At 38.0% G+C, this 13,828-nt stretch overlaps 1 protein-coding gene and 1 long non-coding RNA gene across 3 annotated transcripts in view; one reads left to right on the top strand and one right to left on the bottom strand.

Moving 5' to 3' along the window:
* Positions 1–13,420, top strand: part of LAMA3 (laminin subunit alpha 3) — a gene marked incomplete at its 5' end in the record, with an annotated part of 116,258 nt that extends 102,838 nt beyond the window's left edge. Inside the window, 16 exons of the mRNA XM_082043886.1 lie at positions 264–414; positions 667–786; positions 1,754–1,878; positions 2,231–2,351; positions 3,528–3,668; positions 4,438–4,568; positions 5,431–5,562; positions 7,167–7,311; positions 7,622–7,782; positions 8,193–8,382; positions 8,685–8,825; positions 9,624–9,783; positions 9,932–10,059; positions 11,823–11,916; positions 12,263–12,382; positions 12,580–13,420. Coding sequence (XP_081900012.1) covers positions 264–414; positions 667–786; positions 1,754–1,878; positions 2,231–2,351; positions 3,528–3,668; positions 4,438–4,568; positions 5,431–5,562; positions 7,167–7,311; positions 7,622–7,782; positions 8,193–8,382; positions 8,685–8,825; positions 9,624–9,783; positions 9,932–10,059; positions 11,823–11,916; positions 12,263–12,382; positions 12,580–12,725 — 2,206 coding nt within the window. The 3' untranslated portion in view covers positions 12,726–13,420. The remainder of the gene's footprint in view (positions 1–263; positions 415–666; positions 787–1,753; positions 1,879–2,230; positions 2,352–3,527; positions 3,669–4,437; positions 4,569–5,430; positions 5,563–7,166; positions 7,312–7,621; positions 7,783–8,192; positions 8,383–8,684; positions 8,826–9,623; positions 9,784–9,931; positions 10,060–11,822; positions 11,917–12,262; positions 12,383–12,579) is intronic.
* Positions 1,018–9,091, bottom strand: LOC309435541. Of its 2 annotated transcripts, XR_014183180.1 has the most exons (5): positions 9,002–9,091; positions 8,181–8,320; positions 4,752–4,989; positions 3,865–4,117; positions 1,018–1,245 (listed from the first exon to the last, which is right to left on the bottom strand). It is a non-coding gene; the product is annotated as an uncharacterized lncRNA (long non-coding RNA). The 2 variants fall into 2 exon arrangements; XR_014183181.1 differs by lacking the exons at positions 8,181–8,320; positions 9,002–9,091 and adding an exon at positions 7,150–7,288.
* Positions 13,421–13,828: the final 408 nt, after the last annotated feature.

The following is a 13,828-nucleotide window of genomic DNA, read 5'->3' as shown; positions in this document are numbered from 1 at the left end:
TATTCAGCTCCTTTATAAAGTAAATACTACATTAACTGCAAAAAAGTCAGTCACTAATGATTTCCTCTCTTAAGACCATATGCAATTCCAATAGAAGCCAGTGGAAGATTTTCTCTTTGCTTGGGTTAGATCAGAATATGGCTCTATCAGTGGCCCTGTACCCAATGCTTTAACTTAAGCTTTTTTAAAATTATGACAGTAAGTCCATGTGGTAACAGTTTTTGCTCTCATATATTCAGATCTGTGACAATTAATTATTACAGGTATAAAGAAGAGACTGATCAAAGCTATTTTGAAGGCACCGGTTATGCCAGCGTCACACTGAAAGAACCAAATATCCACAGCCGAGTACGCTATGAGCAGACAATTGAGACTACAGCAGATGAAGGCATTGTGTTTTTTGCAGCAAATGAGGTAATTTGTGAAATGTTTCTCTCTGTTTTGTGGTCCAAGAACATTTTCTTAAACTTTGCTTACTCAAGAACATGTTAGATTTAATAGTAACTGGTTTAGCCTGTTTTGTGTTATCTTATCCCCCAAAAGCTTTATGGAAGCAACTAGATAGCTTCATTCAAATTATTCACATGACAGTGAAATACATATGAAATTTTGGAAGCTTGTATTGGTGGGCTTTTATTTATTTTTAATTTTTTTTTTTAATTGCAGGATCAGTTCATCAGTGTGCTCATTAAAGATGGTCATACAGTTTTTAGATACAAAGTTGGCTCTGATCCTCCAAAAGAAATAGAAACCAATGCAACTGTAAATGATGGAACATTTAAACAAGTATGTGATTTTGAATAATAAAGTGATCATTATTTGTAAATTACATATTAATAATAGCTGAAACTAAACATACTCTTGTAAAGTTTAGTTGTGAAGTTTTCCTTTTGTGGGGAGGAGATCAAGCTGCTGGGGATTAGTTTGGGCATGTGAAAATGGATCTTTCTACTGTCATGCTTTCCTGCGAGTAAATTCAGTTTTAACAGAAAAACCACCAAAGGAAAAAAAAAAAAAAAAAGAAAACAAACAAAAAAAAAACAAACCACACTTTGTCAGAGTTATTACTTTATTTAAAGAGAGCTGTGTACATCGTGATTATTAACATTAATTTGATACTTGGATTAGTGTTTTCACCACCTAGGAGTTTGTCTTCAGGCGAGGCTGATCTTTACAGAGATTCCTCTTTTGCAGACTTTTTGTTGTTGCTTGTCTACTTAGTTTCAATCTGGCTCTTTTGTAGAACTACAAGAGTGAAATTGTAAAGACGGTGTTAAACTATTTGATGGACAATGTTGATTAATTCTCTTTTACCGTTACTACATCTCCAGCTAAGTAGGATAGGTTGCAGGGTCTTCTGGAAGGAATCTTTATGTTGTGTACTGGGTCAAGTTACCTCCACCCAGCTGACTGACCCAGGCTTTGGATCAGGCAGCAGCCCTGAATCTTTAAGTGCAAACAGAAGGGAATATCTGACTCTTAGGTGAGGTGTATTTTGGGGGCAGTCTTCCTGAGGAAAATAAAACCTCACCTTGCATTTGGCTGGTAAAGCATTTCCCTTAGGCATTTTCTTTGGCAAAATGCCCAAATTTTGTGAAGTACCTTTGAACCTCTGCAGTTTTTCTGGATTTAAGTCACTAGTAAACAAGAGGCGGTAAACAAAATGTGCCCTGCTCTGTGGAAGTACTTTTAATCTGCCACATTATTTTTGTTTCTCCTAAGTGAAGTAATCCTTGTTATTCACCTATTTCAGATTCATTTGGTGCTAGCCCGAAGTAGGAATACTGTTCACGTCAGTCCTGATATTAAAGCCAACATAAATGTCTTCCCTTTCACTAAGTACTATCTAGGTGGAATTCCATCTTCTCTACGGGAACGGTGAGTAACTATAAAATGACTGTAACACACAGGCTTTTTCTGGAAACCCCATCTAAACTATTTTCTTAGGAAATTTCTTTCATATTCTGTATCAGGTATCTTATGTGATGTGAAAATATCCAGTGTATAATACATGACCATGACTTGTGATTTTTGATTAATGGTGGGTTCTTTGTTGGAGTGTATCCTGAAGGCTGGGTTTGATCAGCATGAAGTATGTGTGTGCAAGAAAGATTGCTCGTGTTCTGTTTTTCTGTTTCTTATATTGTCAGCATTTACAGGCTGCTGTACTGGTGTGTGCTTTGAAATATCAGGCTACTGAGCTCTTTTTTCTTCCACTCCCTGAAATCAGCTTTGATATATCCACACCTCCGTTCCGGGGCTGCATGAAGAATGTGAAAAACCCTAACACTGCATCTGTTATTTTTGACGAGACTGTTGGTGTCAGCAAGAAATGTTCAGATGATTGGAAGGTAACTAAAAAAGTTCCTTAAAAACTTCTGCTAGAGTTCACAGAGTGTGGCTCGTCTATAAATCCTGGACCATTATGTTTTACTTAGGTCAAAAATTATATTTGGTTAATGTGTAATGGTAATAAAGGAACCTGGGCTTGGTATAAAGATATGGAAGAATGGAGACTCCACCCCTAATGTGATAGCTTGCTCCAGCACATAGTCCACCCTCTTAATTAAAATAGTACTGTGTATAGTTAAGAATTCATATTTACCATGTAAACTTGTTGGCTTTCAGTTGTTATTGATTAGGCCAGAATACTTTGTTACTTAATACCAGTCAGGATCTTTCTTCCCACCAAGGTGCTAATTAAATGACTTCTAAACCTTTTTTCTTGAAAGAGCTAAGCTGACTCTGCTTCCACCGCAGTCTCTCATTGTAAGGCTATTGCTCCACTCATCTGATTGTTTTATAATTATTACCTGTGCACCCTTGAGTTTTGCCATGTTATTTTTAAAATGGGACAATGGGATGTTTCAGTGTTGGCTTAACCAATGCTGCATGGAGAGAGGAAAATTGCACTTCTGCTTCTACTTACTGCTACTTACATAGTGTATGACCCCGTTTGCCCTTTTTACTATGAAAGTTTGCGCTCAATTGCTTTCCTTTTGTGGCATCTAAACCTTCTACAGAGCAATTTCTTCACAGGCCACTTCCCTATGCAGAGGATCTGACTTCACTCTCTGTATCTGTGTAACTTCTCATGTATTAAATTGTGTTTTGTTCAAAGAGGCCCAGATATATTCTGTCCTGTGACTCACACAGCTTCAGTTATGTAGCTCATCTGCACAGGTCTGTACTTGCAAGCTATTCCTCCAGCTGCTCACTTTTTTGTCCCCAAATGTGAAAGCTTTCAAAGCCATCGTGTCAATGCAAAGAGTAGCTAGAGACAAACAGCTTGTTATACTCAGCAAGTCTCACCTCCCTTTAGAATCTCTCAGATCATAGTTAATGCTGGTGAAACAAATTCATTCGGTCTGTTCTGTACTGAAATAATTGTACTTGCAGTTTGCCTTGTGGTTGGATTTGACTGGAGTCGGTTGCAATTACGTTGAGTAGGGCAGTTTGTTGTCCCATGTTGCCACTTCTTCTGATTAAAAGCAAAATTACTGAAAGCATTATTATCTCCCTTTCAGCTCATCAGATCTGCGGCTTTCTCCAAGAAGGGAACGCTGAGCCTGAATGCAGCAGGTTTCCCATTTCCCAGAGATTTCCAAGTTGGCTTTGGCTTTCAGACCACAGCATCAACCGGAACACTCTTAAATTACAATCTTTGGGTATGAAACGGGTTCAACTTAAAATTTGTGATTGGTTTTATTTCTGGCTCAATCATGTCTGTTTGTGACCGTGTCAGTTTGGCGTCAATTTCTGTCATAAGTCTCATGTAGATTCCTGTATTTTAAGGCAAGAAATGGCTATTATAATAATCTTTTGATCAGGGCATCTTTCATGTTATAGGCCAGAGAAACTCACCCTGGCAATTTCTTCACGCAACCAACAAGTAGTTCAATGAGTAACTGAGATTTGAACTTAAGCCTTCTGCAGAGTAGATCATGCACCGTAACACCACCATCCCAGTAAGATAACTGTTGCCCAAAACAGTTGGCTGGAAATTTTCTGAGGAAAAACTGGCATTCTGCCCATACATATATGATCAAATATGCAGGATTTTGGCTACGTTCCCTCAGAAAGCAGGAAGGTTCAAGCAGAACCCCATTCTTGCTGGCTGAAAGAGTTAAGAAGGGAATGCACATCAGGCATTTGAGAGGTGGAGAGTGGAATCCTTTGCTTTTTGTAAAAATACTTTAAATTAGTATTTTAAAGAACTGCTTGGTATTCAGAGTGCGGAGGTATTTTAAAACAGGAACTATGCTAATTGTGCAGAACTGGACGTAATATCTGGTACTAGGTGGCTAAGAAATGTAGTTTAAGTGTAAGAAAATTTCTTTCCCATGAGAGATCACTGAGAACTGTTATTAGTGGCAGTATCAAGGAGAACTAAAGGTGCTTGCATTCAACTGATCATTTTGTGGGATTCTTTTACAGCCTAATATTCTTACCATCTTTCTGAGACCTGGCATTGTAACAGCAAAGATGGGAGAGATGGAAATTGAACTGAAAAAGAACTACGAAGATGGGTCACTGCATTATGTGACAGTAATAAAAACAGACAACAGGTGAGTCCAGTTCTTCATCTGGTTCTTTAATGTTGTGGTTGGAAAAAGAAGATTAAAATTTTGTGTGACTTGTTCTTTGGGTAGACAGCTAGAAATGGCTGTGTAAAAATGGCTAAAATTTACAGGATAATGAAATAATGAAGCAAAAGGAGATTTTTGATCTATGAATGTGCATGTCAGTACCTGTGATGTTTCAGCTGTACATCACTGTGCGCGTCTTTTATAAGACTGTGTGAGTTTTGGCTGTTTGTCAGGCTGGAGCTCTGGAACTCTTCCCATAACATTTACACATGGCACTGTAACATCGGTGGTGAAAGGCCCAGGAAAGAAGCTAATATTGTGGCTGTTTTTTCCGTAATGATCTGTTATGTACATACCAGACGAGACAGTTTACTGAAAAGCTCCTAAATCAAACTGATTTCTGTGGAACACATAAAGCGACATAAGTGTTAGTTAAAGGGGCAAGTTCTGAATGACTGGCTATAACTGCAGGTAATTATAACTTAATATTATCTCTACTAGCAGTTGCTAACATGTCAACTGCACCATTTTGACACAAAGGATGAAATCCTGTCCCATAGTTGTGAGCTTTATCGTCAATTTCAGTTGGAGCAGGATCTCACTGTAGGACTGAAGTACCAGCTTCAACTCTTGCTCAACATCTACTACCAAAAAGCAGAGCAGTTTCATAGCAGTCAGTGAGCACGTACTGAAAAAAATCCCAGTAGCTCATTAAGCTCTAGCATAATTACAATGTAACAAGCAAACACATCTGTCAAATGGTTCTTTTTATATATATGTTTCATTTAAGCTCATAACAATTTTTTAGATTACATGTTTATTTTTATTCACTCTGTTTCAGAGTACATCTGCTGGTTGATGATGAATCTGCATTAAAATCAGTTGACTCTCCAAGAGCACGGGCATTAGTTGAACCTATAAAATTTGGTGGAGATAATTTTGAAGGTTGCATCTCAAACATCTTTATAAAAAGGTATTTGGCCTAGAAAGAGTTCTGTTTCATGCATTTTGTTCTGTTGTCCTCCTTTAATCACACTAAAATAACTTTTTGCTAAATTGCTTTTCTTCTACATGTGGGAAGCCTTCATGAGTGCATAACTTCGCTGCTCCCAAATATTCTTTTATTCAGGCAGATTATACATGGTATCAAGTTGTAATTAAATCTGCTGTTCAGATGTAATGGAATTTTAGTCTGAATCATACTTGTTTAGTAGTCTTTAAATCAAAGAATGAACTCAACATAGCAAATTGGAAGTTTCCCAACAAGGCATCCAAAAAGATATGCTGGATTATATCATTATAGCTGCACAGGGAGCAAAGCTTACTGACAGAACCAAACCAGATACACGAACAAATGAGAGCGTATGTACAGAAATCGGATGCCTGATTTATGTTGTCTTTTTTCACATGTTTATCCAGTTATTAGAGACACCTTACAGGTGAAATTTGGGAGATAAATTAGGCATAAATATATTCTTTAAAGCATTTCTTGAGTCACAAGTAATTTCCTGGTGAGGCTTTCTTTTAGCTAAGCTTTGGTGAACATTTATACATGTGTAGAATTTACAAAAAAAAAAAAATAGTATATTTTGATTTATCATAGAATCGCAGAATGGTTTGAGTTGGAAGGGACCTTTAAAGATCATCTAGTCCAACCCCCTGCCATGGGCAAGGACACATTTCAGTTGATCAGTTTGCTCGAATTATATCTTCATTTAAAGCACTGCAAGACAATGAAATAATTTGTATATTAACCTCCCAATTGGAAGACAAATTTGAAAATCGCTTTTAGTACCAAAGTAGATGGAGAATTAATATAGTAGCTAGTCTGATCGAGTGAATGGAGAACTGGACTGGAACAGAAGAAGTTCAGGTTCTGCTCTCAACTCTACCACTCTCCTCATAAGAAAAACATGGGCAAGGAGATTCACTGCTTTTTCTAGTTGCAAAGTGTTCTGTAATGTACTGATTAGAGATGCTGGGTACAATTTACAAAATGACAGTATTACTTAATATTATTCTTTATACACACAAGAAATTGGTTTTGACAGTCTTTCTGATAATTTGCCTGTAATACCAAAGCTTTGCCCCTTGACAAATCTCATAACATCTTATTTAAGGAGAGAGTGAATTACAGAGTTAGCAGAATCTGATGTTGCCATTTTTTCTTGATCTGCCACTGGTTATGCACAATCAACCAACAAAGTTTTGTAGTCCGATCCAGCAATCTTATTCTATAAAGGCTGCTGTCATTTTTTCCCCCTTTTTCAATGGCAATATTTGTTTGTGGGGGTTTTTCAACAGATAATTTTTAGCAAAAAATACTTTGTTTAGAAAAAATGAGAACAAAACATCAGTTATTTCCACAGCCAAAAAGAAATGGGCAGAAGCAGGACAAATAGGAATACTTTTTACAGCACTAAACCTACATTTCTCATCGAAAAATAAGAATTGGTAGTTTAACATCAGGTCACTGGGAAATCTATTTTGTACAGAACACAGTTTTACACTATGTTGTTGTTTAGGTTTAAGAAAAGGAATGTCATGTCACAGCACTTACTGCTTTAATCACTCCAGGACAGGTCAGCTCCCTGAGGTTCAAAATCTCATTAATTATACTGCAAAGACTGGCGTATCCCTTGGAGCTTGCCACAAATACGAGAACCTCAAACCGATGTTGCTGAAGGAATTTAAGAATCCTCTCATGTTTAAGATGCTCAAGGTATGCTTATTTTTACTGTCATCTTCTCTCCATATTGATGCTAAAGCTTTGCCTGCACCGCCATAGTTTGTAGAACTGAGATTCAAATGTTGTTATTTTCCTTCCTTCTCACACCCAAAGCAGGTTCTTTTTGTGTTGAAGTTCCATTCTAAACCCATACCTGTCCAGAAAGACAACAGCTTTTCTGTCATTTAGAGAAGGCTGTTGATCGTCTCAGGTGGGAACACCTAAATGTGTAGATTGAAATGTTTTGGGTTTTTTTTTCATGTTCATGCACAGTAAATGTTTCAATTCTGTCTTACAGGTAAAGAATGAAAACTACCTTGATTATCTGAAAGCCGCTCATTTGCCAAAACAGCAAAACCACGATTTACCAACTCAGTTAAATGTCAGCAGTGAAGCTTATCTCCTTGGAAACACCCCCAACAGTTTCTTATCCTACATGTTTTCTCCACCAGCATCTACAGATAGGTAACACAAATGTTCTCTGTTCTCCTTGTAATACTTGAGTTGTCAAAGCTGCTTGAATCTTTGCGTGCCAAGAGCCAGGATTTTCTTCTTGCTTATATCTTGGGGCATAACAGAAGAGTGGGTCTAAAGGTTTGGGCATTTTTTTTTCTTTGCTAACATTTACCCAGACTGAGTAGACTGACTTGGATGTGGTAGAAATTACAGTGCATATTGATGCCAAATCCTAAGCCTGAGTATGTCAACTTTCATTCACATTCAGAAATACAGGCAATGCAAACCACTGTGATTCCACCCAAAAGCTATTCTGCATTTTCACAAATGGAGTTTCAGTGGCATTTTTCTGGAGAACATAAAGACTACAACAACTAATAAAACAGACCCATATTTCAAATGCTTACTTTCCCCTACAGGTTACATTTTTCTGCAGATGTGCGGACTCGATCATCAAGAGGATTAATAGTTTTCATGGAGGAAAGGTCTGAAGACTCTTACATGGCTCTCCACATTTCAAAAGGACGTTTTGTCTTTTCACTTGGTTCTGGAGGAAAACAAATCAAAATCAAAACCAGTACTAAATATAACGATGGGCAATGGCACACTGTAAGTAGTATGGCACAGGAACTGTGGTGAAACCACAACTAGCATTCAGCAGGCAAAGCCTATCGAATTTTTAAGCTATTAGAAATTTTATTTTGGTAATCTGAAGTTAATTGCTATGCCCCAAATTTCATGTGGTGGGCAGGTCTGTCTTACGAGACAGGTTACAGAAACTGCTGGTCCCAGCATGTTCTTTTGAGTTTAAATATTTCAACAACATGGTGTTTAAGTTAAAGAAAAGTATCTCCAGAGGTTTTCACTGGCTTTGGGGGTTTCTCATTCTGTTATGTTTGCGCCCTGCAAAGGTGGTCTTTGGCACAGATGGGAAGAACGTCCGCCTTGTTGTTGATGGTCTAAGGGCCCAGCATGGGAGATTAGCAACAAATTCTGCCATCAGCATTAAGTCGCCAGTCTACGTGGGAGGGCTGCCGTCACTGAAAAGACAGGTAAATAATAGACACATCCACCCACACACAGTCCTCATGCTGCACTAATTACATGTGAAAGTGTTAATACGTAGGATTTCCATGTTGAAAAGATTTGGGGGGTATTTCCAAGCACTGACTGAGAACCATCTGTGACTGCTGTTTCCCATTGTTCATTACAGACCTTTTCCCTTCACCTGTTAATAGACATCTCAGCTGGATCAATATTTTCCATGTGTGTTGCTGAGACACTGATGACAGCTGTGTACAGTTTTCATTTCTGTTCTTTAAAAAATAGAAAATAACAAAGTCACATTTGTAATTCCAGGCACATCCTCTTCCCACAGAATATTTGCCTCAGTGGCATAAGCAATAATCTGTAGAGAAGCAAATGAATCCTTCTCATTAAAGAATTATGAATGTAGAACTGGATTTTAATTGGAAATATGTTGGTTCCAATTAATTTAAAAACTGGACAATTAATGATGCTGGGCCTTTTATAAAATCAGATTTAAATAAACAGCCTCTTAAGAAGGGTGTACTTGGCATTTCACAACTCGTGTTGTCTTTTTGACACATCATTGGGAAGTATCACTTTGCAAGCAGGAGTTATATTAACTCAAAATCAACTGTTACTTTCATATTTTAAGTTCTTTTTCTAAACTTTGAAATACATTTTCACTGCATCAGAGATGGGTTTTAGGTGCCTTGAGTGCCACTTGTTTTTCTGCAGTCCAACAATACATAAAAACTAATGGGTATTCTTACTAAAAAAATGCCATCGTGCTTTAGTATTAATGTTTTGAAATGTGCTTCCAGAATATACCAATGAACAGTTTCAAGGGTTGCCTGAGGAATTTTAAGATGAATGGACAAGTCTTGAATGCACCTCAGCAAAAAAATGGTGTACTTCCATGTCTGGATGTTCCTGCAGAGAGGGGGATTTATTTCTTTAATGAAGGAGGATATATCACCATTGGTAAGATGTGTAGAGATTATAGTATATGGAATTATGTCTTAAATGTGTGTGTGTGCATGCGTAAGGATTTTTTCATTTATTTTTTATGTGGTTTTCCAATTATCTCCTCCTGTGATTACTCCTCTACCCACTGTTTTGTTCTCCACAGGTAATTTGCTGCTGGGCTTGGATTTTAGGATTGTATTTACTATTCGACCAAGGAGCTCAAGAGGTATACTTCTCCATGCTGGAAGCAAGCAAGACAACTACTTGACTATTTACATGAAAAGAGGAAAGGTAAGAACACACTGTTTCCATTTCAGCTGCATTGCCCTCATTTAGCAGGGGAATTCTGACCTTGAACTCTGGACTTACATATTACATTTGTCTATAGGTACAACATTGAACAATTTCCTCAGAGTTATTTAAAACCATCACATGGAAAATCGTGTATTTAACCTGTCTCTCTGCCTACGTTAGCAGCTTCCATTGTGTGCACACTAACTTGCATGTGCTTTCTTCAGAGTGGTCAGCAATAGAGCACAGTCTTAGTTTTCTCAGGCTTCTGGGCCTTTGCAAAAATCCACGGCGGGGCTACAGCAAGTGATAGGATGAGAAGTGGCCTCAAGTTACCCCAAGGGAGGTTTAGATTGGATATTAGGAAAAAATTCTGCCTATAAAGCGTTGTCAGGCATTGGAACAGGCTGCCCAGGGAAGTGGTGGAGTCACCACCCCTGGAGGTGTTTAAAAGGCATTTAGACGAGGTTCTTAGAGACATGGTTTAGTGCTAGAGTTAGGTTATGGTTGGACTCGATGATCCTGAGGGTCTCTTCCAATCAAAATGCTTCTATGATTCTATAGAACTCTGAAGCATATTCCTACTCCTTCTTCAGTCATTATACAGCTGTACTGATGCAGCTCTATAACCATGTCGATTATACAACACAAGCGGTCTTTCTTCATGTTAGCATATTCTCCTCTAGTTGTGTCATGGTGGTGACTATTGTCAGTGTTGCTTTTTCATAATGTCACAGCTTCAGAATGTGAGTCTTGGACTACAAAACTATTGTGGTTGCTGCTGGAGGGACATCAACTAGAAAGATGTCAGTGCTCCACACAACCTGCTGTCTCATGGCACAGTTTAAACCAGCATGAGTCTACCTAACTTCAGAAAGCTCAGCTTTGCTCTTCTCTTCATAGATTAGGGAACTTCTTTTTATTATTTATCTTTTTGTCATCAGCTAGTTTCCCCCAGATCACTGATCTGGTTCAAGATACAGCTAGCACAATTAGCACAACTAGCAGGGGCATCAACAGCTGAGGACTCCTTAAGGGCAAGACTGACCACTTTTTCAGCAGTAACTTAGATTCACGCTGGCTGTCAGCATGGACAGGATGCAACAGGAAGGAATGAAAGGTCAATGGGACACCATCCATCAGCCTGATAGGAGGTGGCCTCAGCATATCAGTTACCTGACCTTTACCAAGTTTGTTGTAACTATCACACCAGAAAAAAAGTTTGAAAGGAAAGCGTTGAAAATAAAACGATGCACTTGCAAGGAATGAGAAGCAAGATGTGAGAAAGCACAAGCAGGTGCTTGTTCAAAATGTCACCATAAATAGCCAGGTTGCAAGGTACATGAGTGAATTATGAGTAGTCCAAAGTTGTGTGAAAGGCCAGAGAAGTGTGCTGCAGAGATTCTCTCAGGAGATGCCGAGCATGTAGAAGACTGCTTTGAGAAAGGAAAAGAAGGCCTAGTAGGAAAGACTTTGTCTCAGAGAGCTTATGTCGAAAGAATTAACACAATTTGGTAAGATGGAGAGGGAGAGACAAACCTATGTACTTAGGGTTGTAAAATTTGTCAAATATCCTCTCCTGGGATTCTACTGAGGAAATTTACTTTCCTCTTCGAGAGGATAATATGTATACAGTGACTGCAACTTGTGAAACTATTAGGTGAAATGCAGCCATCACAAGTTCAGTAAATTACTTAAAGTACTGTATTTTTTCTGTTGCGCTTTTCTTTGCCACAGTAACTTAAAAGATAACTTTGGTACAGGTCATTGCTGCTGGAAATAGCGGTGCTGGAGAATTCCAGACATCAGTCACACCTAAGCGACCTCTGTCTAACGGACAGTGGCATACTATCGCAGGTATGTTGTATCTTAACAGTTCTTCTGAAACTTCCAAAGGATGGTGAGCACAGAATGCTGCAGCTCTAGGTTTTTATTAATAATTTCACTTCTGTTTATTCTGAGAATACTCTTTAGAACAAAGTGTCTTGTGTTAATTCAAGCCTTTACGTAAGAGGGGGGCTTGGGGCTGTATTTAGAACCAGAGTACTTAGATGAGATGTGTCAATCTGACTTTGAATTCAAATAAAATCTAATATTTCTTTGAGTTAAATTTCAAGACAGATGCTATTTAAAAGTAATGCCATACCTAGTTGATTCTTTAACAGGGTTGAGAAAGACTATTCATTTACCTGCTTCTTTGCAGTCTCTCAGAAGGAGAACATGCTGCAGCTAGAGGTGGGTCCACAGCATAACTATACGACCGGACTTCCACCCCTTCCTCCTAGACGTATACATCAGCCACTCTACTTTGGCAAAATTCCAGGTAATATTATTGCTGCTTATTTTTTCATGTATCTATGTAGCTTTTTTACTTTCAAAACCAAAATCCCGTTCATGCATGTATTTCAATGTCATTCCCCCTCTTTTTAAAGCCTTGCAGTACTTAATGTTCTTTAAAATCACTCTCATTATATTAATTTGATCTTTCTATCTTGTTTGTGTTGTTTTGTTTTGTTTTAGCAAATTTGGACACAGCGTGGCTTCCAGTTAAAGACCCATTTTTTGGCTGTCTTCGGAATATTAACATCAATGACAAACATGTCTCCACCAGGAGAATTTCAGAGGTTCATGGTGGTGTGAGTTTGCATGGGTGCCCAGCAAAGTAACTTTGCTGTTATGGTACCTGTACACACATCAGGCTGGGGCTGCTGAAGTACTGGCTGAAGTCACACAATATGGGTTCCCCTTTTGCTGATCACCACGTCACTGTCATCATGCTTGTTATTCAGAACAGCTGGTGAGCAAATGCATCCTCTGGATGTGGACTGTGCCAAAGCGAATTGAAAGTATTTGTTTTGATAAACTCCCTTTTAAATGTTATTGATTTCCAAGGTAATCCGTTGTGCCTTTTGAAATATATGCAGAAAATAGAAAAGTATATACCTGACTGGGCCAAGTTCTGCTCTCATCAACAACAGCATAGACTTGAGTAACTCCAGGGTCTTAATTCTGGAAATCTGCCTTAATGCTGGTGATCTTGAGAGCAAATTTGATCCACTAATATAAAGAATTCTATAAAAATAGAGATCTCTTTGGATTGATGTTTATACAGAAATGTACATTAATGTTAAAAGTAATAATAATATAAATGGAGTTTGAAGCACTTTAAGGAGTGAAATTTTGGGAGTTTGTTACAATGCTAGGAATTCTGAGGCCAAATAAATGCAGTATGTTCTGTAAACCATCCATTTTCTTGTTTGGTTATTTGAACATGATGTTTCTTTTATGTGCTTTTTACAGGCTGGTTAATCCTGCTTGCCTTATACAAATATTTATGTAGTTTTAATAAGCTGATCTGCCTGAATGAGCAGGAGTCCATAATCTCTGCTTATTAGAATGTGGTTATATAAAAACCTCAAAGTGTAATTTTCCATATAATCTTCAGAGCCAGAAAGTCTCCTCCATAGGCTTTTTTTTTTTTTCTGATTAAATGAAGTCAAGTTATATTAGGAACTGCAGTTGCACCTGTTACAGTTATGTGGCATGAATTACAGGACTAAACCAGCAAAACTCTTTTCTTTGACATTTAAATGTTCACTTTGTACATGATTGTGACCCATGGTGGAGGGCACAGTTTGCTTTATTCTTCCGAATACAGGGCTGGACTGAATAGACTTGATATGGTTTCTTCTTCCATTATTATTCAGAAGCAGCATTTTATAGTTATTGGTTTTTTTTTTTCACTTCCCTGATGCCAACCCTGTTTTGC

The sequence above is a fragment of the Streptopelia decaocto genome (genome assembly GCF_964273445.1).
Source record: "Streptopelia decaocto genome assembly, chromosome: 2".
Lineage (NCBI taxonomy): Eukaryota > Metazoa > Chordata > Aves > Columbiformes > Columbidae > Streptopelia > Streptopelia decaocto.
The sequence above is the reverse complement of the archived record's forward strand: the minus strand, read 5'-3'. Positions and strand labels throughout refer to the sequence as shown.